At 40.1% G+C, this 25571-nt stretch overlaps 1 protein-coding gene and 2 pseudogenes across 8 annotated transcripts in view; all 3 read right to left on the bottom strand.

The window, feature by feature from the left end:
* Positions 1 to 1106: 1106 nt before the first annotated feature.
* On the bottom strand, positions 1107 to 2494 carry LOC104673611 (annotated as a pseudogene).
* On the bottom strand, positions 2440 to 4436 carry LOC104673474 (annotated as a pseudogene).
* A 321-nt stretch (positions 4437 to 4757) lies between these two features.
* Positions 4758 to 25571, bottom strand: part of PUS10 (pseudouridine synthase 10) — an 85461-nt gene continuing 64647 nt past the window's right edge. For all 8 annotated transcript variants that reach the window (XM_010377550.2, XM_030920541.1, XM_030920542.1 and 5 more), the window contains 7 exons: positions 19800 to 19856; positions 18857 to 18933; positions 18708 to 18763; positions 17760 to 17877; positions 12006 to 12148; positions 9354 to 9453; positions 4758 to 6765 (listed from right to left, as the gene is read on the bottom strand). In XM_010377550.2, the coding sequence (XP_010375852.1) occupies positions 6727 to 6765; positions 9354 to 9453; positions 12006 to 12148; positions 17760 to 17877; positions 18708 to 18763; positions 18857 to 18933; positions 19800 to 19856 (590 nt within the window). In that variant the 3' untranslated portion in view covers positions 4758 to 6726. The remainder of the gene's footprint in view (positions 6766 to 9353; positions 9454 to 12005; positions 12149 to 17759; positions 17878 to 18707; positions 18764 to 18856; positions 18934 to 19799; positions 19857 to 25571) is intronic.

Genomic DNA, 25571 nt, shown 5'->3' with positions numbered 1-25571 from the left:
GCTCACTACAACCTCTGCCTTCCGGGTTCAAGTGATTCTCTTGCCTCAGCCTCCCAAGTAGCTGGGACTACAGGTGCACACCACAACACCCAGCCAATTTTTGTATTTTTAGTAGAGACGGGGTTTCAACATGTTGGCCAGGACGGTTTCGATCTCTTGACCTTGTGATCTGCCCACCTTAGCCTCCCAATGTGCTGGGATTACTGATTCAATCTCCTTTTTTTTTTAAAGGCTTAAAATGTATTTTAATAAGTGATGCTGCATTGCTGCTCCATTTCTCAGAAAAACTTCAAATTTAAGGTATTAGCAACAAATCAAACATAGTACATCAATTAAATTTGCACAGCATAACTACTAAGTAAGATAGGCAAGGTTAAGAGCTACTCTCAGACCTTCAGCATCCAGCAACCCTGTTTCCAAGACTGTACTAGGCCTATCAAGGAAAGTTGTGAACAGCAACATCATAGACACAAAAGGGCCATTCCTGGGTCGTCCTTATCCAAGAAAAAGATTGAGGCAAGTTAACACAAGATTTTTTAAAAAGATACACTGAAATGAAAATCTCTAAGAGAAAATGGCTTCCTTAGGACATGAAGGGATAATATATGGGTATAAAAGAACTATACGTACATTGTTTGTGACCTCTGTGGACATTTGCCTGAATTCTCACCTGGGAGTGAATGGAGCAGTGGGGCGAAGGTCATTGGAGGAGGTTTGTTTTTTGTGGTATATGTGGTGGTGTCTCTGGGGTTGGGCAGTGTATGGATAAGAAAGCAAATGAAACAGGATGGAGAAAAAAAAGAATGACCAAGATTAATGGGTCTCTAACTGGATTCCTTTCACCGTGGTTCCCCCAGGTCTTCAACAGTCACATTTGGGACTTCGGTAATGCACCACAGAGAACTGATCAGTTAAACAGTATACCACACAGAACTGGTTTGTTAAATACCACTCCTCCCTTGCTCTCTTCCTCCAAAATACTCCCTAGAGTAGTGTAGGTAGTGTAGACCTAACTATCGGGAGGAATCTCACTTTTCTAGGGTAGAATTCTGACTAGTCCAAATAGGGTCCTTTTAAAGGTTTTCAGGAACTAGACACTATAACTTTATTAGTATCAGCAACGTGTGTTTGGAGCAAATTCAGCTTCAGGAGTTGCACAGTTCAATGCAGGAGGAGTTCCACCAATTGCCCCAATTCCTTCCATTGCAGCAGCTTGGCCAAAGCATTCCGTTGTTGGTGAGGTCAATCTAGCATCATAGGTTCAGTTTCTGGAAGAGCTGGGGTAACAGCTGGCACAGAAGCAGGGGGCATGGTGCCTCTGTTATGCCCATAGCACCTCCCACAGCCATCTGGCCCAGCTGTCTCTCCTCCTGCTCTCTCATATCAGAGAAGGTTCCGGTGAATCTTTCCTACCATTACCAGTGCATCACTTCCTCCTAGTGCCTGCACTCCTCTCACATGGGCTCCAGTTGCCGTCGTTTTTGCATCTCTTGGTGGTTCAGCTCTTCCATCCTCCACAGCTCTTCTTGGCACCTCATCAAATGCTGTCTCCTTAGCATGACCTGGCATGGATGAAGGCAAGCAACCCCCATCTCCATCTCCAGCTTCTCATGAGCCTCCTTGATATTGTGATCCACTTCGTCCTGCTGCTGCTTCTCCATCTCAATGAGCACCCTCCAGTGCATGGCATACTCATATTCAAAAGCCATGCTGTGCATACTGGGGTGGCTGTTCTCACTCCTTATGAAATTGCTGATTCTTTACAACCAGCTTCTCTGGAAGTCCTTCTTTGTCACCTAATTAGCCTATGGGCTACACAGTAACAGGATGAGGAAATGTGGTTAACAGGAAGCAGCCTGCACTGCATCTGTCCTGCACTTTCTGAGCAACTGGCTGCCCTGAGAACTCAACAATGCCTTTCCCTGAGGGCCTTCCTTGATCATCCACAATGACTACAGCCCCCTCCACCTGGCCAAATAAAGAAAAGGCTTCTTCCAAAAGTTTGTTAGAAGGTTTCGGACTGTAAGGGATGCACTATGGCAGGCAGAGTGCACACAGCTGCATATTGTCCAGACCCACTTTGGCAATCTCTACTAGGGTTTGTGCTTCCAAGTGCATAAAGTCAAAGCCTTTATCCTTATGAAGACCTCACCTGCCTTCCCATGTTTCTTTGTTGTTGTTGTTGTTTTTAATTTTTTCATTTTTCCTTTTTATTTAAATCCTCTTTCTGTGAAATTGCCTTCCCGTATTTCTCACATTTCCTCATTTCCTCCTCAGAAGGAACACTTCCCACAAAGAAATAGCTTTGTTTGGTGAAGGGCTTCTTTCCTGGTTTCCTAAAATGCTTTGGGTCAATAGTCAAGCCTTCATTTTGGCTGCTGGCCTTTTTCCCATTTGCAGGTATTGGCAGCAGTGATGGCTGCTGCTGTTGCTGGTGATGCTAATAATGTTTCCCTAGAGCATGGTTTTGCTCCAAGTTAAAAGTTTTACTGCTTCCCTACCTAGTGTCCTCTCCTCAGAGTAATGGTGACCCTTATTTGCTATTGGTCTGTTTAGATTTTCTGTTTATGATTCATTCTTGGTAGGTTGTATGCGTCTGGAAATCTATCCACTTCTAGGCAATCCAATTGTTGGCATATAATATATAATTGTTCCTAATAATCTCTTTTGATCCTTCATATTTCTGTGGTATCAAACGATTTTTATTTTCTGCCTTCCTGACTTCCTTCCCACCTGTCTCCCTCCCTTCCTGAATAATTCAGGACAAAAACCATTTGCTTGTTCTGTACAAAGTGCAAGAAGATGTTACCACAGGGGGCAGTGGTAGTGGCCTAGTGTAGGGCTGCAGTGTGGAGCCTGAGGAGAACGTCTGAGGGCAGCAGGGAGGGGACTGAATAATGAGGCAGCAATAGATTGGTTATTTTTGAGGAGGACTGAGTCAAATTTCTTTTTCTTTCTTTTTCTTTTTTTTTTAAGTGCGTGTCTGTGTATGTGTGTGCCAAAGATTGATTTGTTCATTTCTTGCATTTGAAGTACTCTTCAATGACATCCTTGGCCTGAGACTCCTTGCCATAGTTCTTAACTACTACACAACTTCAACCAACCACTTGACGGGGTTTCCCCTCTGTCAGTTTTACAGAGGCCTGCCCATTCTCCTAGTTTCTTGTCATCAACCTTAATTAGGTTGATTTGGTGTTCAGCACAAAGGGCCTCCACCAACTGGACATACATAGGCTCATCACAGTTGGATGCAAGCACACCCAGCACACAAAGATGGGCTTGGCACTTGTCTAAGCCTTTGGCAGCTTTGCAAATTTCACGTGCTAGGCCATCATGGATGACGGCGGTCTTCAGCACCTCCTGTAAAACAGTATTAATGTCCATTACACCTCCAGCAGCACTGCCTTCCTCGGCCATGGCAGTGGGTTACAAGTGAAGCCAAATCTTGAATGCACCCGAGACTCCACCTCTATACAACTCGGTGGCGGCAGGGAAAAAGCAGGAGCCAGATTTCTTATAGTCAGAGAAGAGAATTACAAATTTGGAAAGGGTGAAAACTAGAATAAGGTTGGAATTGGAAGTACTGGTATAAACTCTTACAGCTTTCAGTATGTGTATACAGAGATGTATAGGTGTGTGTGTGTGTGTGTGCATGCACATGCATTCATGTTTATTCCCTAGCTCTGTTCCATGAGAGGGCTTGGGAACAGCAATGGCACAAAACAATGAGCATGCCTACTGCCCAGATCTTGGTTTCTAAATACCATTTTCTGCTAAAAGACATCAGATCTTAGAGAAAAAGCCCCTTGCAGGGTTAGTGCAGAGGAAATAAACTGGACAAATCAAAACTGTGTGACACCTGATAAGATGCAAGAAGAAGACAATCTCTCTTTTGTGGTTTTCTTGCCAAAAAGGTACAATCTGAATCTAACAAAAAGGAAACATTAGGCAAACCCAAATTGAGGAACGGTCTACAAAATAACTGACCTGAAATCTTAAAAAATGTTAAAGTAATTAAAGTCAAGAAAGACAAACTTGTAAGAGTGGTGGAGACTAAAGAGATGTAACAAAATGCAATGTGAGCACTTGACTATGAAGGACATTGATGGGACAACTGGCAACCTGAACAGGGTCTGTAGGTTAGATGGTAATATATCAGTGTTAATTTCCTGATTTTGATCACTGTGTTGTGGTTAAGTAAAAGAATGTCCTCGTTTGTAGAAATGACACACTGAAGCCTTTAAGACCATGAGGCATCACTGACTCCATGGTTCAGGGAAAAAGGTTCTCTGTCCTTTTCTTGCAACTTTTCCTGTAAGTTTGGAATTATTTCAAAATTTAGAAATTCAAAATAGAATTATAAAAGTAATATTTTTCATAATAAACAAGGGTAGCCTTTGTCAAAAAATCAGAAAAGCTGATACCAAAGTTCATTCTCTGAGGTGGACTTAAAGAATAGCTCCAAAAGAAAAGATCTGCCAAGTAAGATGTTTTTCTCTTAGAAAATGGAAATTTAACTTCTAAATTTACTTCACATAACTCACAGATGTAACCGGTTATGTTACTTGGAAATTTTTCATTTTGCCAATTTTATTTTCTCTTGACTTTTCCAGGTATCCAGAGTTGATGTTTTTCCTAAAATAAACCACAGACTATATTTGGGACAAAGAGATACTAAGAAGTACAAAGGGCTCTTTCTCTAAGTGTTATGAAAAAGACTTCGAATTTAAATAAAGCTTACAAAGAAATCATAAAACTAATTTTAAAATGCTTTTATGTAGGCAAAAGGGAAACTGTAGCACTCTCACTACTTAATATTCCCAGTTCTGCCTGAAACAAAGACAAACATTAATTTTTAACAATCTTTGTCTCAAAATTCTATGAACATTTGGAAGAAGTATTTAAAGCTAATGCTTACTCTTTGCTTGAAATTTTGTATAATCTCAGGAATAGAAATTTAAGAAACAGAAGTCTTCTCATTTCAGTTTGCTAAGCATGTTCTTCATTCTTACACATTACAGGTCCACTGAATTCAAAGCTAAGCCAAAAATACCATGCAAAAGACTGCCTCCTAAATTATTTAAGTCTCTTTTGTAGCAAAATTGTCCCAGAAACTGAGAAACATCCACACAGAAAATCTTACCTTTTTATCAAAAGTTTATTTGTTATCCTTTTCTCATTTTCTGGGCATTTCAATGCATTGGCATTGACAATAGTGAAAAAATTATTTGCTGTTATTCATATATCAAACACATGGTTTCAATGTGGTATGAAACCATGTTGGTTCCAACGTGGCAGACTCCTTTGTGTCCATTAAAACCATTTTCCTCATATCTAAAGTGAATCTTGATATCTGTGATTTATGTTTAATACAGAGATGGGAAACGGTGAGTAATACTAGTCAAGTCACATGTATTCTTTAAAAAAAGCTCAAATAGTTGAATTAGGGTGATGGAAATTATACTCAAATCTGAAATTGTAATGAGGCTCCTTTCTGAAATTTAATGGCCCATTCATTTTTTTTAGGTTTAGCTTAGTGTTTTTCCTCTTCGTAATACCAACTGAGCTTTAACTTAATAACAAATGATAACTATATAAGATTGCATTAAATAGTCTTGGGCTATTTTTTGGTAAGCTTTTTGATTTGGTAACTACATTCCAAAAGTTAATTCTCAGTTACGTGAGTTTAAATGGCATCCATAGCTGCCCCTTCACACAAACAGGTGCTCAATAATAGGGCTTATTAGAAAGACCCTGGAGACCAAGAAACTTCAGTGCTAGTCCTCAATATAGAAGTAGCTAACAATTTTGGATAAGTCATTTAACTTCTAGTCTTTGGTTTCCATATTTATAAAATGGAGACAATATCCTATCTACTTTAATAAGGTATCATTAAAATGTTTATAATTGGATAATATATTGAAGTATTCTGAAATAATATCTTTGTTTAGCATTCTCAGTTTTTCAAATTCTTAACCCTGGGATTGAAGTTATTAAAGGCACTTGTTTCTCCTTATTTAAAAGATTTATGAAAGGCTCCTACCATGGCATGCCTTGGTTCCTATGGTTTTACTTTCCCTCCACAGGAAAAATGTATTGACAATTTTAGATTGTCAAAATTCTTCCTTAATGAAAGTATTAATGAGAATTATTTCATTATTCATAGTTTGGTTAAGATTTATGACAAATCACAGCCAAAAGTACTTCATTGGTAATAGCTCGTTTGAGGCTTCCTGGGAAAAACAATAATGTCAGATTTGCATTTGCAATCTTAGAATATTATAGGATATTATGCTGCATAAATCTAGATATAACTTTTATTCAGATAATTTTTAAAAATTAGAATATGATTTTAAAGGTAGTAAGTCTCTTGTGGAGGGAAATCTTGCTGAAATTACAGCTTCTTAAGAGAGAATGTGTCCTGTTTGTGTACCTTTCTAAATGAAAGAATTAAGGAGAATTATTTCATTATTCATAGTTTGGTTTGTGGGGGTGAGAGAGGGAATGAGAAAAAATCCTAAGACATCCTTGGAACAATTTAACACAAAATATACACATATATAGATCCTGAGATGTTACAACAAATTAACAATTATATAGATCAACATGATCCAAATGGTTTCCAAGACACCGTTATGGTGGGTAAACAGCCATTTTACGGCGTGTGCTCCATGAATGTCCACACCATGCCAGGAAAACCCTACTCTTTGTCTCCAAATTTGAAAGCTAGTCATCCAGAGCAGGTGGCCAGTCAACATCTACAGACTAGAAGGGAGACAAGAAGTCATTAAAACAAATATTGCTGTTGTGGTAAGCATTTGCTGGTAATGCTGTATAAATTTAATAGTTTTAATATAATGCAACAGAAGAAATTGCATTTGAAGAAAAGAGCTATTGAATACCATAAATTAACACCCTCAAGTCTGTTCTAGGGATTCTTGGGCCTGAGGTCTTCTGAATTAATTGAGCAACAGTATTTGGCTACTCAGTTGGTTATTAATTGTGCTTTTTGACTGATAAGAGAATACATTTAAAATTTTTAAATGGTATTTATGGGGCTAGACGTGGTGGCTTACACCTTTAATCCCAGCACTTTGGGAGGCCGAGGTGGGCAGATCACTCAAGGTCAAGAGTTCAAGACCAGCCTGGCCAACATGGCAAAACCCTGTCTCCACTAAAAATACAAAATTTAGCCGAGCATGGTGGCACACGCCTGTAGTCCCAGCTACTCAGGAAGCTGAGGCAGGAGAATAGCTTGAGCCCAGGAGGCAGAGGTTGCAGTGAGCTGAAATCATGCCATGGCACTCCAGCCTGGGCAACAGAATGAGACTCCATCTCAAAAAAAAAAAAAAAAATGGTATTTATGGGTCAAAGTAGCAAACAAATTCAAGTGACTATACCCATTTTCCCTCAGAAGTCTCAGAAACTTTCATTCTTCTGATCATTTTCATTCTCTCATCTTGCATTGAACAAATATTCAAGTAGTCTATACGCCTATAAGTCTTGTTTGCAACATAGCAACAAAATGTGAAATAAATGATTATGAAAGATGACCTGGAACTAGAAAAGGATTAAGGATCTTTGTGCTTCACTTCTGTAGAATTTCTGTTTCTTTAAAATCCAGTTCATCTATCTCTACTTACCTTTATTTTGTTCTTCTAGGACAAAACCTTGACCTTTGAGTCAGAATGAAATTACAGTAAACAGACTGTTTGTCTCCACATAAACACATACCAGGTCTATCAAAGGCTAGAGGATCTACTTTAAGAGAAAGTTAAAAACAAAGCAAAAAAAAAAAAAAAAAAACAACTCCACTGTATCTGTGGTTTTTATTGACATTTAAAGTTTAAAACATGAAATTATTTACTGAAAATTTCTTCATTAATCCATGAGTCACTTCATGTACTGGCTTCAAAAAAAAAAAATGTATTAGAAAAGCCTAAATAGCTACATGTGTATGTGTCTTTTACAAATCTCAAGAAGATATTTTGGTTCTGTTTCAGAATCTAGCCATATACCAAACACCCAAATGTAAATTAATGAGTGTTTTCTCAAGCTGAAAATAAAACATGACTGATCACAACCTCTGTGTGTGTGGAGGGAGGCATGTTGTAGTGCTTACAAAGCTCCACAGTGATTCCAGTGGGCAGTCAGTGTTGAGAAACACTGGCCTGTGAGTCTTTGACACTCCTAACTGTTCTGAGAATTAAGGAAAAAAAAGATTAATGCAAGCCTGGGCAACACGTTGAGACCGCATCTCAACACCAACAACAAAAGCCAGGCATAGTGGCTCACGCCTGTGGTCCCAGCTACTCGGGAGACTGAGGCAGGAGGATTGCTTGAGCCTGGGAGGTCAGGGTTGCAGTGAGCCCTGATCGCACCACTGCACTCCAGCCTGGGTGACAGAGCAAGACACTGTCTCAAAAAAAAAAAAAAAAAAAAAATGAATGGAGTAGAGATTTTCTGTAACAGAAGGTGTCTTCCTCCAAATGATAGTTTCACTGAAGAGGCTCCCTGCAACCTTGAGGGCACGATCACTGGCTGTACTGCAGGAGCTAATCTAATCCCAGAGCACTTGAGAGAACTGCTAGTATGCAAATACTACTCCAGTGATCATTTGATTACCATAGATGTTTTCACATTGGGCAACTATGCCCACTTCTTTCTATAACTTTGATATTATTCCCAAGTACAAATCCCCAAGTCCTAAGATTCTGGGGAGAGTAGTGGGGAAGGTACTCTATTCCTAGTCAGATTTTCATGAAGAAACACTACTCGTGACTCAACACCTATTGATACTCAAATGAAATATTTATGGAGACTTGCCCAACAGAACCATTCTTACAATTACTTTAGAATTTAACCTTGTTTCAATTCAGACAACAAGAGCAGAGAACTTGGACCACATCACAGGGGTCCTTATAGAACTGCTTTTATGAAGAACCATTGGCTCACCTCACTTTCTTACCCTTGTGAATCAATGTTTCTGAATAGGCTGCTTTAAAGTCTATAAAATGCAACAGGTATGGGAATGAATTCTCTAGAGTCCAAAGGACATATGGAGAACACTTACAACTTTATTTCCTTGCTTGGTTTAAGGGTTTAGATTTGATAAAGCACAGTTAGTAAATTAGCTATATATTTGCAAGGAACATAAATGAGACCTCGTATTAAAAACAAACAAACAAAAAAATCCAAAGGCAGTCCCTCCCTTCAATACAATGTTACTGTGAGATTTTCACCATTCTCAAATACCTGTGGAGGTGGGTAGTACTAAAACAGTTTAATGCCAAAGAGCATAACTTTGGTTGAATTCAATTTGCCAATGTGCATTCCATAATAAAATGGTTTACCTCAACATCCAGCTCAAGAATGTCTGCGGTCACATTCATCAGGGACCCAATGTTTGGCTTGGTTCTCCCGAAGTCTCCATGTACAAACTCTTTAATGTAGCTGGGGTTTGTTTAAGGAAAAAACGAAGACAGCATGCTGTGCCAACTATTTGGTAAGATTTGACAGGCAAAAATGATAACAAGAGCATAAATGTTACAAAAGAGAGGTTATTTCTGAGCTCTGACTTGTGTGTCTTAAAAAAAAGCTTTGGCAAGGTGATTCCTAGTAGGCTGGCAGCCAACATCAGAGCCTGGGAAATGTGTTTACATCAAACTTACCAAAAATCATTACTCTTTTTTCTTTATAGCTCATCTCCAAGTGCCAAGGTTTGGATGTGGATTTTAAAAATTAACTATAGCTGAATGCTTTTATTAAAAAACAACTTGGCCACAATTTCTATATTATCATCGTTAGTCCCATTTTTTAATAATGGCAGCTGTCACCTGCCAGATGGCAGGTTTCCACAGCGTCACACACAGAATGATCTCAATGATGGCATTCCTTGTAACATGACCCAGAGGGAAGGAATAATGAGACTATCAGTTTAGTCCTAATGATGGCTCTTCAGAAGGATTACCAAAGACCTACCATCTAGTTTGCTAACATGGTTAGCAAAAGAACTAAGTTAATTCTCTCTTTTTTTAAGGGGCAACTTTGTATTTCTCTCATAGGTCTTCAAATTTTGAAATCAATAACTAATTCTAGAATTTATTTTTAAGATTAACATTCCTTACACAGGACTGTACTGCAGCTTTGACAATATTTATCTAAAAGATTTGTTTTTGCCACCATTCAGTAAAAATGCAGCATTATGTTTTGTTCTACAAACCAGCATTTAGTAGAAAATAATTAATGGAACTTGAATAGAGAAACAAATTTGTTTCTAGATGGTGAAAAATCTATACTATAATATACTGATATTATGTCCTCACTTTCTGAACGTTTTACTCACTCTACCTTTGCCAAATGTTTTGACTAAAGCACAAGACATATAATTATCTAGTAACTGTCTTTTTTGATAAACTCACAACTACCCAACAATTGTTATTTATTGTCTCTCATTTTCTTTAAAGAATCCCCTTCTGCATAGCAATGATGAAGAGAGAAAACCAAATAGCCCCAGAATAACCAGTTAAAACATCCAGAGAAGTTCTTATTCCTAACCAGAGGGACAAGGTTTAAGTCAAATGAGCTATCTCAGTGCACTGATCAATGTAAATATATAAGGTATATATAAAGTAAATTTAGTAAGTGAAAAATTCATATACTTCTGTGTATAACCATGTGGCATCTAAAGCTTTAACACATAGTCTTTCTTGGCTAAAACCTTAAGTACATGTACATGGCTGGTTCTAAAAATGTTTTAATAGGATTGAAAAGACATCATATTCTACAAAAGACATTTCTCCTTGGCCCACCAAAACTAAAGGCCAAGATTAGGTAAGATTTTTAAAAATATATACATGATTTGAAATTCCATCCATAATAGGCAAATATGCTCCAAACAACAAAGATACAAAGATCTGTCCACTGGAGTCTAAATTGAAATTGATGCAAATTACAAAATTTAGAAGATTTTAAGAGTAGATAACCTATACTTGGCTTAGCTGAGTAAATCCAGGTCCTAGGGTGGCGCAGGGGAAGAAGTGAATGCAGGTTGGTGGGGAAGGACAGGCAGACTAGTTATAGCAATATAGTAAGAATGGTATTTGGTAATTAAAACTTGCTTTTTTTCCATATATATATAGTGTGTATGTATGTGTATATATACACACACACATACAATAGTACATCATTAATTCTATACCAGTTAGAAGGCATTTTGTCACTTCATGCTATTGGATCACATAATAATATAAAACCAAGAAGCAAACAAAAACTAGGAAGACCTTCAAAAAGTAAACTAAAGCTAAGCCTGTTAGAGGTCCCTGATATATTTTAATCAGCGACTCAGTTCTGATACAAAAATCATAACAGGTCAGGTTAGATTATGAACAAATTATCAGCCTTGGACTATGGATATTTTAACTCTGAATCTCAACCTTTCTGTAATACAGTCAAAGCTCTTTGCAGTCGGAAAATGGTGCTAATGATATGTCATCTGAGTCGTTTTAGTTTTGTTTTTTTCACAAGGCACGTAAAGATATTCTCTGTTGTACTAGGCCAGTGGCCAAGTAAAGATCATGATGTAAAGTAGTGCTATTCCCATCTACTACTACCTGTTTAATCATCTGAGGCAAATACTTGAAACGTTGAAAAGACCCAAATATGGTCATAAATACGTGACTTGCAAATAATGTCAAGATAGCAAATGAATCCATCAAAAGTATTTTCTGAATACTATGCGCTCAGCACTGTGTAAGACACTGCAATTACAGGAAACGTAACTTTAAAGCTGACATTGAACTCACTGCTACCTCAGTGTTTAGAATCATTTTGAAAAACAAATTTTAGTGGGAAAAAAACACATCCAAGAAACAAAAATATTTTTCTGCAGTATAATCCTTTCCCGAATCCCTCCCAGATCAAGCTGACCCTGTTTTCCAGGGCAGCATGAACTTTTCCAACAGGGTTCTGGCTGGATGACGGCAGTGCAGCAGGTGGAAGGATACGTGCCGGCCTGAGTTTTCAAGCGCAGGCGGAAGTGGTGCTCATCCACATATTGCGTCTCCATGGAGTGAATGACGCGAGCTCGCACGGCCAGGGGCCTTCGGTGAAGGACGCGCAAAGGTGTTTTCTGGTCGATCTTTAAGTCCTAGGGGAGAATGTGACACACAGTTCCGGAGTCACAGCTTTGCCACCCAGTGAAGCCTATCTTAGCCCTTCCCTTACCATCCATAGCTCACCACAGATGTTTCCTTTAGAGAACTCCATCTGTATCACGGGGTGGACACTAATTAATGGTAAAATGAATTGAGTCCCGTTAGGTTCAAACTCTGTGGGACTTCTCATAAGCCAGTCTATCATTACTCATTTTCTGGGCCCCAGTAACCTCGCCATTTAAAAAGGGCTTTGAAGCAAATAGGTCTCTTTTACTCTCATATTTAATAAATTGGTGAGGGCCCTGGAGTTCTGGCCTGCCCTTAAGGTCTATCGGGTTGTCCTAAAGACAAGGCCTTTCCTTTGTTTACTTTTTTTTCTTTTTCTTTTTTTGAGACGGAGTCTCGCTCTATCGCCCAGGCTGGAGCTCAGTGGCGCAGTGTCGGCTCACCGCAAACTCTGCCGCCCGTATTCAAGTGATTCTCCTGCCTCAGCCTTCCGAGTAGCTGGGACTACAGGCGCCTGCCATTGCGCCAGACTAATTTGTGTAGAGATTGGGGTTTCACCGTGTTAGCCAGGCTGGTCTCACTTCTCCTGACCTCGTGATCCGCCTGCCTCGGCCTCCCAAAGTGCTGGGATTATAGGCATGAGCCACCGCGTCCGGCCCCTTTACCTTTTTTTTCTAACCCAACAGAGTGACGTAAGAGTGGGGATTTCAGGCTGCATGAGAAATGGCTGGTTGCAGAAGGTGGGACATCAGCATCGCTTGGGGGTATGGCAATTTGTTTATTTGAGACAAGGTCTCACTCTGTTGCCCAGGCTTGAGTGCAGGGGCGCCATCTCGGCTCACTTGCAACCTCCAATTCCTGGGTTCAAGCGATTCTCCTGCCTCAGCCTCCAGAGTAGCCGGAATTACAGGCACACACCGCCATGCTCAGCTAATTTTTGTATTTTCTTGGTAGAGACGTGGTTTCACCATATTGGCCAGGCTAATCTCCAACTCCCGACCTCAGGTGATCTGCCCTCCTCAGCCTCCCAAAGGGCTGGGATTATAGGTGCGCACCACCGCGCCCTGCCGAGTTTGCATGTTTTAGGGAGACCCACATACCTACTGTCAGGGGTGGGTTGTTTGGGTTTTTTTTTTTTTTTTTTTTTTTTTTTTTTTGGTGAAGGAAAAGGGCTATACAAAAGGATACATCTGTAAAATATATTAATATTAATACATCTTGTTTAGGGTGATATTTCAATATAATAATTACAAATCGATGTGCATAATAAACCAGGACCTTTCAATGTTTGTTAGCCCAGCTTGCAACTAATAATACTGCATGTCTTTTTACATTTCAGATTTTTTAGGGACACAGGCTTGTTTTTCTCACAATTCGTTCAAGTTAGAGATTTTCTGTCACAAGATAAAAATTAAGAAATAGAGGTTAACACTGTAAAAGGTCAACTAATTCCAAGTTTTAAAAATTGGGCGTAATCAGAAATTCAGATTCAAAAGAACTGAATCCTCTGCATTTTCTTGTCGGAACAACTCTTCCTAATTTCCATGGTTCTTGAATGCCGGAAGGCCTGCTAAGGAAAGAAAAGTTTCTGTTTGGTCTCTCCTCTATCAAGTTCTCCACCAAGAAAAAAAGAGCAAGTTCTAACAAAGACCACATTTGAAAGGGTGTGGCTGCTTTTACCAGAGTGGTGAGTCAATGGCTCCTCCTAACTCTGTGGTTTTTATGATTCTTTGATTTTATTATAGAAATACTTTGTCCTGATGAGATAAGCTGTCTCCATAAGACCTGATTTTTCTCTGGTCAAAGAGACAAAAAAAAAAAAAAATATATATATATAAATATATATATATATATATATATAAAGGACAAGGCTGAACTGTGAAGGAATCTATAAAGACATGGCTTCCACTTTAGAGAAACAGCAGGCCTTTAAATTAACGACTATCTATGGAGTCCTCTCCCCTGCTTCCTTTACCTTTAGAGTTATTCCTAGTACTCTGACCATGAGACAGTCAGTCAATGGAAATACCATGAGTCACATGTCTTTTTTGGTTTGTTTGTTTTTAGTTGATAAAAAGAAACTACTTCATTTATTCTAATATTGCACTCTGCTGCTTCCGTACTGCTGAGTTTTCAGAAACACACACACACATACGCTTGTTTTTTTTTTAGAAATAGGTTGCTCCTGAAGAGGAGGTTAAGTAGTAAATTTGAGATGACTTTTTCTCAGTATGGGGAAGAAAGTCAGTTTTTATAATTTTTATGCCAACTGGAATATTTGAAAACTAAAAACATTTTTTGAAATCAACTAGTTGCATCAGTCTACTTAGGCTATGGACCATTAAAAGAGACCCTTTCACCACTTAGTCTGTACCTATGAAAATCATCTTTCAGCCCAGGCTGGAGTGCAATGGCACAATGATGGCTCACTGTGGCCTCGACCTCCTGGGCTCAAGCAATCCTCCTGCCTTGGCTTCCCAAAGTGTTGGGATTACAGGCACGAGCCACTGCACCTGACCTCAGTGTTATTTCTGAATTATCTCTATGGCTACCCCCAAACTATGAACCTATTTTTTAAATGAGTTTATTATTCCCACGACATTCTCAATGACTTGTACAACCCATGTGAAGGCATAGAGAAATTTAGAAATTCATTTTGCAATCTTAAAGGTATCTGTCTATATTATAACTACCATCCTAAGAACCTTATGTAGTATGGCCAAGAGCCAAAGGGCCGTAGCTATAGAATCACAGAATCTGAGAACTGGAGAGGCCATTGGAGATGATCTAGTCCATCTCCTCATTTTATAAATGACTTTCCTTAAGCAGGTGAATGATTTGTACGTTTTTACGAAAATACTCATACTATAAACATTATTCTGCACTTTGCTTTTTTCTCATGTCATAAGTGCTCCTATGAGTCATAGATATAGACATACCTCTATCTTTTTTCCCAGCATTTTTAGGTACATATGTACATACTAATACGTAAATTAAATAGGGTCATGCTGGTTTTGTTTTTGCTTTTGTTTCGAGATGCAGTCTTACTCTGTTCCCCAGGCTGACTCTGTCCCCCAGGCTGGAGTGCTGAGACGCAATCTTGGCTCACTGCAATCTCGGCTCACTGCAATCTCTGACCTCTGGGTTCAAGCTATTCTCATGCCTCATCCTTCCAAGTAGCTGGGACTACAGGCATGCACCACCACACCCGGCTAATTTTTTGTATTTTCAGTAGAGATGGGGTTTCACCATGTTGGCCAGGCTGGTCTCAAACTCCTGGCCTCAAGTAATTTATCCACCCACCTCAGCCTCCTAAAGTGCTGGGATTACAAGCGTAAGCCACCATGCCTGGCCTGATTCTGTTTTTTCAATAGCTGTATAATATCCCAATTTACTCTACCGTTTCCTTATTGAGGGACGTTGATTATGTTCCCAGTCTTTTTGTTGTTGATTCTGCCACTTAAAGCCCTTAAACACCGTGTACATATTCTTATGCACTGGAGTTTTATTTCTACAGGACAGTTCAGTATATTTTAAATTTTTAGTCACTACCATGTTGTTTTTGAAAAAGGCTGAAACACTACATTTCTACTGAGAACTCTTCTCCATTCCCACCCACCAATAGGTATTATTAGTCTAAGGGGAATAAAGTGATGTCTTATTGTTACATCAATCTTTTTAAATGATTCTTGGCCACTGGAGTTATTCTTTTTGCAGCTAACTGGTTCATATCCTTTGTCTATTTTTATTTGTTGTGTGTTCATATTTTTCATAAGTATAAATTCTATTTATAGTCTCTTTTGCCATACAATTTGTTTTCTACATAATCCGCTACATGAGTATACAGATATATATATGCGTTTGTGTGTGCTTAAATCAGCAGTCTCCGACCTTTTTGGTGCCAGGGACCAGTTTCTGGGAAGACTATTTTTCTATGAACTGGGGAAGGAGGGGATGGTTTGGGGATGATTCAAGCTTATTACATTTATTGTGCACTTTATTTCCATTATTATTACATTGTAATATATAATGAAATAATTTTACAGCTCACAATGTAGATTCAGTGGGAGCCCTGAGCTTGTTTTCCTGCAACTGATGGATCATCAGGCATTAGATTTTCATAAGGAGCATGCAACCTAGATCCCTTGCATGTGTCATTTCCAACAGGGTTCACGCTTTTATAAGAATCTAATGCCACCACTGGTCTGACAGGAGACAGAGCTCAGGTGGTAATATGAGTGATGGGGAGCAGCTGTAAATACAGATGAAGCTTTGCTCTCTCATCCACTGCTCATTTTCTGCTGTGTGGCTAGATTCCTAACTGGTCACCAGCCAGTACCACCAGAGGGTTGAGAACCCCTGGCTTAAATCACAGCATATCATCCTCTCTAGAGTCTATACTTTTATTTTTTTCCTTAGCACTTACCAGAAACATTTTCCTGTGTCAATAAATATTTATCTACCACATAATTTTCAATGGTTGAATAGTAGTAGTCCATTATACAAATAAGTCATTAACATTAAACCAGTTCCTTCTAGTAGGTCATCTAGGTTGTTGCAAAATATTGCCTATTTAAACAATGGTAACTATATGTGTCTCTGTGCCCATGTATGCTCATTCCTTGCATTTGAAAGTAAACTGTTTTTGGCTGGGCACGGTGGCTCACGCCTGTAGTCCCAGCACTTTGGGAGGCTGGGGCAGGGGGATGACAAAGTCAGGAGTTCAAGACCAGACAGGCCAACATGGCGAAACCCCGTCTCTACTAAATATACAAAAATTAACCAGGTGTGGTGGCGGGCACCTGTAATCCCAGCTACACAGAAGGCTGAGGCAGGAGAATCACCTGAACCTGGGAGGTGGAGGTTGCAGTGAGCCAAGATCGTGCCATTGCACTCCAGCCCGGTGACAAGAGCAAGACTCTGTCTCAAAAAAAAAAAAAAAAAAAAAAAAGCAAAGAAAAAAGAAAAAAAGCAAGTAAACTATTTATATAAGAAGAGGTGGGGGCAGGTGGTAAGAAGTATGCACGTGAACAGGCAGACACATGCTCAGGTATAGGAAAACTTCACATGTGGCAAAATGCATGTGCTTTACATATATTATCATATGTTTTATTCATGTACTTAATCTCAGCATCAGTTCTATTAGATAAGTGCTATTTTATATGTATTTTTGACAAATGACCAAAGATGATAATAGCATTGCCGAGTTTTTCCTATGTGCCAGGTAGTTCTAAGTGCTTTATCTAATTAAACTCATTTAATTATTTTAACTAATTTTATAGATGAAGAAATTGAAGCAGAAAGAGGTTAAGTAACTTGTCCAAAGCCACACAGCTCAGAAATGCAGATCCAGGATTTGCACCCAGGCAATCTGTCTTCAGAGTAGGGCTCTTCCCCACTGGCCACACTGCCGTTCCAGCAGCTTAGATGACATGCCCAGCCCTTCAGCTAGTCAGTGGCAGAACCAGGCATGGAACCTAGGTCTTGCTGACCCCAAAGCCCATGCCCTGTGACTTGCTAGTAATAAATTAGAAGACAATGGGATCTTTGATAGGCAACAGAAAAATGAAATAAAAAGAACAAGCACACTTAAACTACCTTTATGTCATTTAGGAATTCAATGTCTGTCTTCTGGATCGCTTTATCTGTCCATATTAAGGCACTGTAGGTCTTTGTCTTTTCTTCTTCACCTTCTTTCATATGTCCTATTGCCTCTCTAAACAAGAACAATTTTTAAAAGCTTGTCCGAATAAATAAAATGCAAACAGACCTTACCCCAAATTAACCTTTCTTTAAAAATAATTCTAATAAGATATAATTTACATATAATTTCTGAGTTTTAACTGTACAATTGAATGATTTTTAGTATGTTTTCAGAGTTGTGCAGCTATTACCACAATCTAGTTTTAGAAACTTTCAACACCCCAAAAAAGAAACTTTGTACCCATTAATGTCACTTCCCATTATTATTCTCCTCAAGCCCTAGACAACCATTAACTGACTTTCTATCTCTATAGATTTACCTATTCTGAACATTTCATATAATGAAATCATACAGTACGTGGTGCTTGGTGACTGGCTACTTTCATTTCATAATGTTTTCAAGGTTCATCCAGGTTGCAGCATGTATCAGTACTTCATTCCTTTTTATTACCAAGTAATATTCCATTGTATGGATATATCACATTTTGTTTATTCATAGACACTTGGGTAGTTTCTACTTCTTTGCTATTGTGAATAATGTCACTAGGAATATCATGTACAAGTCTTTGTGTGGATGTTTGTTTTCATTTCTCTTGCATATATAATATCTAGAAATGGTTAAGATTTGTATTTCCCCAATGACTAATTATGTTGAGCATTTTTTCATACATTAATTGGCTATTCCTATATCCTCCTTGCAGAAATGTCTACTTAATCATTTCCCCACTTTTAGTTGGGTTGTTAAGAGTTCTTTATATATTCTGGATGCAATTCCCTTATCAAGATATATGACCTGCAACTAAAACATCCCTTTGAAATCGTCTCCAGTGAGCCTACTCTTACCTTGTGACAAGCTGCAAGTCACGTACTTGGATTTTGTTAGATGAGTTATTAATTTTCTGTAGTAGCAGAAAAAGAAAAACAATTAGCAAGTCTAGCTCAGTTACAGAATTGCAGAAACATGACGATTTCCATGTCATGAAGTGGTTTACCTGCTGAAGTTCCTTAATTTCTTGTGAAGTGAAATGTACTCTATGAGGATTCACCAGCTCAATTGCAAAGGGCCTTCCTGGCAGCACACACCCCGTCATGAAACAGAAACGTGTTGATGGAGTTAACATTTGGGCTAATGCAAGAGGGTTAGGAGGTGTGAAAAATGGGTTGAGCTCTAGAGGACTGAAAGTTTAGTGACATGACTACATCTGAGGGAGGGAAGAATGTGTGAGAAGAATCAAGGGGCTTTTTGTGGGGGCAGAAGGGCTGCTAAACCCCAGCACAGGCAGTATGTGAAAATGACTGCTTTCCCAAAGGCCCATGAACAAGCCTGTGTTAATTACAAAACACAGTTCAAATAACTGCTAATTAACTTAGTTACACTAATGTAAAGTTGTCACATGCAGCAATGCCCTGTTGAAATCCATCCTCCTAGCCTGATCCACTAGTGAAATGGAAAAGCTTTGGTTCCATGAGAGGAAGGAACTATAAGTCTCAAACAGTTGAGGATTAAATGTCATCATCTTTCTGATAATGCAGCAGGGTAAAATGAGAGACATGAAGGTTAAGACAGCAGAATCACTTTTTAAATGAAGATGTACATTTTGAAAACTGTACTGGTCCTTCTGAAATGTTATTAAATGAAAAAATTAATAATCAAACTTTTGGAAAAAAAATCAGGCACCTCTTTGTTCATGCACACACAAGTCCCTTATAACCTACAGGTATGCAATCAGGATGGCCTCTGAAGAAATGATTCCTGTTAAGGTGTATTTCATATAATTCATAAAGGGGCCTCCATAATCCACAAAGCTTCCTCCCTTGGAGAAGCTCTCGACCTTGCTCACTTTGTTTTTCACTGAGTGACTACTAAGCCTGCTGTCTAGAAAGGATGAATATCAGAAAGTTAGTTCTAATCAGGTGATGCTGTTGCAGTCTTACCATTTCCTAATGTTCTCACATCTACATCTTCTCTTCCAGAGGATGAAAAATTAAAACCTTTGAAAAGCAGATAAAGAAAAAAAAATTAGAGACATCATAGCCCTAAGATATTCATTCCCAACCTTTGGTAGAAACCCAATTGAAGGTCTTGAACAATCTACAGGAGAATCCCCCGGGAGAGTCATCGCCCCACCTCTAATATCAATCTCTACTAAAAATAGTAATGCTAATAGTAAACACCATTTATTGAGAACTTATTATATGCCAGGCATTGGACTAAAAATTTATATATATGATTTAAATTTTATTATTATTTTTTTAGAAATCTTACTCTGTCACCCAGGCTGGAGCGCAGTACCATGATCATGGCCGACTGCAACCTCAAACTCCTGGGCCCAATCAATCCTCTTGTCTCAGCCTCCCAAGTAGCTAGGATCACAAGTGCACACCAGCACACCCGGCTAATTTTTTAGTTTTTGTAGAGATGAGGTCTTGCTTTATTGCCCAGGCTGGTCTTTAACTCCTGAATTCAAGCTATTCTCCTGCTTTGGCCTACCAAAGCACCGGAATTACAGGTGTGAGCCACTGCACCTGGACCATGTACTATTTAATCCTTATTATAACCTTATAAAGTAAGTACAAAATAAAAGAACACTAAGCTTCAGAAAAGTTAGGTAATGTTCCCAAGGTCACACAAGTAAATGGCAGAGCTAGGTGTTGCTGATGTTAAAATCTGACCTTAACTACCATCCCATGGGAAAGCCAAGGCAGAGTCCTGTTTGGAAGAAGAGCCCACCACCCCTCTGGCCATAAGCCTATGGTAAAAACTCTACCATCTTTCTTTTTTTCCTTAAAACAGAACCAAGTAAAAACATTCATTATTTAAGAATTAAACTCCATGAAAGAAAAAGGAGGGAAAAAAAGGTTTGACTCTAAAAAGCAAATTCATTATATATGTCATCAAACCAAAGCTGGAACTGTGATAAAACCAGTGTATGCTCTATCATAAGTAGATCATCACAGACTAAAAGCTGCAAATATTGGAAGAGGAAAATTGTTTTTTGTTTTTGTTTTTTTTTTTTTTTCAAAAAGGCAAAGGGCTTATACAACAACGTTTTTAGACACAGAACTAGGCCAGGCAGGAAGTAGGAGTCTGTGAACCACTAAGTCCCAAAAAACTCTCCATTCTGTGTTTACACTCCAGTGTGAAGTTACTAATAAATCCATAGGAACATCAGTATCTTCTAATCAGAGTCAACAGACTCAACTTGTAGTGCTAACAACAGATGGATTGCCATAGCTCAGTGATGAATTCAAAAAGGGCATCTGGGAAGCCGAAGATGCAGACTCCTTGGGGCTACGATTTGATTTATACCTGTCCACCCCTGTCTCCCTGTCACCCCTGTCAGGAAAACAGGGGGTCCACAGTGACTGAACAGGAACCTGTGACTGGCAGGGGTGAAGGGAATGAACAGGACTCAAAGAGATAAGTCTACTAGTTACTGAAGGAGCAGAAATCTTAAATTCATAAGTCAGCCATAAAACTTCCCACAAATTCCAGCCCATCAGTAAGAAAGAGGTGTAGAAAGCTAGGCCCTTGAGAAGGCCACAAAAGCATTTGATCCAGACTAAAGGAGAAGGCATATTTACTGATCTTTTAGAAAAATGTTTCAAACCAGGCTGGGCACGGTGACTCATGCCTGTAATCCCAGCACTTTGGGAGGCTGAGGCGGGTGGATCATGAGGTCAGGAGATCGAGACCATCCTGGCTAACATGGTGAAACCTGTCTCTATTAAAAATACAAAAAAATTAGCTGGGTGTGGTGGCACGTGCCTGTAGTCCCAGCTACTCAGGAGGCTGAGGCAGGAGAATGGCGTGAACCCGGAAGGTGGAGTTTGCAGTGAGCCAAGATCGTGCCACTACACTCCAGCCTGGGTGACAGGGCGAGACTCCGTCTCAAAAAAAAAAAAAAAAAAGAAAAATGTTTCAAACCTGAAAATTAAGGAAACATCCTTGGACCTCAGAGTGAGAGAAACTTGCGGGGGGCAAACCTGAAAACTTACTAGTGTGCAATTATAAATGGCAGCTGACAAAAAAGGAAAAGAAGCCACTCCCTTAAGTATTAGAAAATACATGCTTAAAACTTAGTTGAGTTTTTTAAACTCACATTGTGCCTTGTCTCATTCCCCTAAAAACCAAAATCAAGGGCAAGAATGATCAGGAACTATAAGGGGTTCAGCTAATCTGCAGTGGTCCTCGTACTTGGGACAGACAGACAATGGGACCAAAAGATGGGCAGAGGCCAGACAATGAAGGACCCAGAATATCCAGGTAAGTGGACTTCATCCTGTAGCTAGCCATTGACCAGCTTTTAGCAGGGAACTGACATGGAAAATATTTTTTCAATAAGTGAATTAATAAATATATTAGGAGAAGATTTCTTAGACATACGGATTTCTGAGAACATGTCAAAATTATTACTCATTAGGGAATTAACAAGTAAATAATAAGACATGCAGTCTGAAGTGACTGAGAAACAAGTTTGTATATCTCACATAGGGGAAGGGATGTTTATATAGGTAGCCACACTGCTCCATGCAATACTGGCTCAGTTTATAGAACTTTGACACTTAGGAGTACCACAGTTAGAACCATCTTCCCAGAGTTGTCAGATGTGAACCACTAATCAATAATAAGTAATATATCTGAGAAGGACAGGTTCAGCAAATTGATGTTATCAATCAGAGATTTCTTTTTTTTTTGTTTGTTTGTTTTTTTTGTTGTTGTTGTTTGTTTTGAGACGGAGTCTCGCTCCATCGCCCAGGTTGGAGTGTAGTGGCCGGATCTCAGCTCACTGCAAGCTCCGCCTTCCGGGTTTACGCCATTCTCCTGCCTCAGCCTCCCAAGTAGCTGGGACTACAGGCGCCCGCCACCTTGCCCGGCTAGTTTTTTGTATTTTTTTAGTAGAGACGGGGTTTCACCGTGTTAGCCAGGATGGTCTCGATCTCCTGACCTCGTGATCCGCCCGTCTCGGCCTCCCAAAGTGCTGGGATTACAGGCTTGAGCCACCGCGCCCGGCCATCAATCAGAGATTTCAAACAACAAGATTTTATCTCCTGACAGGGAGCCAGTTAGCACTGAGGCCCAGAGGTCTGCTTTTTCTCAGGGGGCTCTCAATAAATTATGTCAGGACACATTTACAGCTATCAAGCATGCAATATTATTCTTTTCAGTTTGGGGATAATTTTCCCCCCATCAAATGGAAAATGACAACAAACCACCTTCATTAAAAATTGTAAGGGGTAAACACAACTGTTTCAGAGTCAGTCCTCCAGCAGCCCTAGAGATAACAGGGTCTTCCCTGGGGCCCAAATAGAACTGAAACTTTCTTGAATCTTCTTAAAGAAAAGGAGTAAGGTGGCATAAGGGAAATGGCTGTGCTTTAGTCAAGAGTAGGCTGAGGTGGCCTTCCGGCACAGCATGACTGAGTGGGTTTACAGTGCAGGTGCACAACCCCACTCACTATGTAACCATGCCACGATGAGGCACATTAGGTGCCCACTCACATGAGCTACTGCTTGGCTCGGTACCACTATTTTCTGTAAAATGTATAACTACCCTGCTGACGCTGTACATACTGTTCATACTGGGGCTTGTGCCCAGAGACAGAGAATAAAGCCATGTTGAAACTCCCTACGATTCCTTGAGTGTTCTTTCAGCTGCCCACCACTCATCCACCCACTGCCCTCGGTCCTCTGCTTGGGCTGGAACCCGACACTTGGTGTTGCACGTGATGTAGCAGGATACTGAGATTTAGAAGCAACAACACCCCTCTTGCCTGAGATTGGGATGATGTGGCTGAGACTGCCTTCCTAGCAGCCAAGCTGGTTATTCAGCAGGTACAAGCCCTTTGGGTTCACATGCTCCAACTGCATTGTGGACTGGGCCCACACCTGTGCTGAGGTGACCAATGTTTCCAACTGTTGGATCTGTACCGCCCTTCCAGCAGCAGCTGTGGATGGTTTGCCCTGGCACATATATCCCACATCTGTAGAGAAGTGAACATGGTTGGAGACTTGAGGTCCCACGGCTGACGCCTGGAACACAATGCACAAGCTTTGGACAAAGGATGCTGCAAGACCCATGGCATGCTTGCCCCCTGGCTGGCCCATGGCATTTATGATGGATGGAGCTGGTTAGCGGGGGAACATGTAGTATCCCCAGCCCAGGCACTGTGGTGCATAGAGCAACATTGGGGTAATACCACTGTGGGATGGCTACCCATCATGGTCTGTATAAACATAACACAATGTTGTACCTTTATCCCGGATAATCAGCAGAACATACAAGCAGCCCTGCAAGGGGTCTCACAGGAGATTAAGATAGTCGAGGGCTTTACTGATGACCCCCTGCGGAGATGGTGGGCATCCCCAGGCTCTGGCCTATGCTGGGCCCTAATAGACATAAGTAGCATAGTTGAGATCCTAGTAGTGATCTGTTGCTCTCTGTATTGTTGTTGTGGATTATGGATTCAGGGCTCTGCCCTATGGGCATGTGTCCCTGCCCAGAGGACACTCTTAGCCTGGGGGGTGGAGTATAAGGGAAATGGCTGTGCTTTAGTCAGGAGTAGATTGAGGCAGCCTTCCAGCACAGCATGACTCAGCAGGTTTGGTGCACAGGCGCGCAACCCCACACATTATGTAACCACACCATGTGAGGCACATTAGGTGATTACTCACATGAACTTGCACTTGGCTTGGAGCCACTGTTGTCTGTAAAAGGTATAACTATCCTGCTGATGTTGTACATATGGCTCATGCCTGGGCTTTTGCCCAGAGAGAGAGAATAAAGCCATGTCCAAAACTCCTTATGACTCCTGAGTGTTCTTTCAGCTACCCGCCACTCATCCACCCACTCCCGTCAGTCTTCAGCTTGGGCTGGAACCTGACAGTTGGTGTGACAGGTGGCCCCAAAAAGAATTCAGAAGAAACTTTTTGTGCTAAGGCTTTATTTTCATCTCTTCATAATCTGCATGTCTTACATGATAATTCATTTGTAAATACCAAATTAAGTGGGCAAAAAAGCTCATGGCAATAGCCCAGGATCTTTACTGCTAAGATTTTGGAAAATATTAGGGTGCTGGGATACTTTTATTTCCATTCAGTAAACAATTCTTAAAGACCCTTAAAGAAGGTCCACCTATGCGACAGGCAACAAATTATAAGAGAGATGTGGTTTGAAGTGTTTCTCTTTCCTCCTTGCAAGTCAGGGAGCTGGAAGGGTCAGAGCCATGTCTCATCTAGACCATGTGTTTGTCATGATCAAAGCATGCTTATCTTAAGGTCTTTCAGAGAGAAGGATGGATTTCTAGCTGGTCTGTCAAAAAAAGGTTTTCTGGCTGAGTGTGGTGGTTCACATCTGTAATCTCAGCACTTTGGGAGGCTGAGGCAGATGGATTGCTTGAGCTCAGGAGTTTGAGACTAGCCTTGGCAACATGGCAAAACTCCATCTCCACAAAAAATACAAAAAAATTAGCCAGGCATGGTGGTACATGCCTGTAGTCCCAGCTACTTGGGAGGCTGAGACAGGAGGATTGCTTGAGCTCAGGAGGTAAAGGCTACAGTGAGCCATGATCACACTACTGCACTATAGCCTGGGCAACAAAGTAAGACTCTGTCTCACCAAAAAAAAAAAAAAAAAAAAAAGTTTTCTAATTATGCTAGGAGCCTCATTCCAAAGAGTAACATCATTCATGCCCTGCAGTTTTTCCT

Source organism: Rhinopithecus roxellana, chromosome 17 (assembly GCF_007565055.1).
Source record: "Rhinopithecus roxellana isolate Shanxi Qingling chromosome 17, ASM756505v1, whole genome shotgun sequence".
Lineage (NCBI taxonomy): Eukaryota > Metazoa > Chordata > Mammalia > Primates > Cercopithecidae > Rhinopithecus > Rhinopithecus roxellana.
Note: the sequence above shows the minus strand (reverse complement) of the source record. Positions and strands in the feature narration are given on the sequence as shown.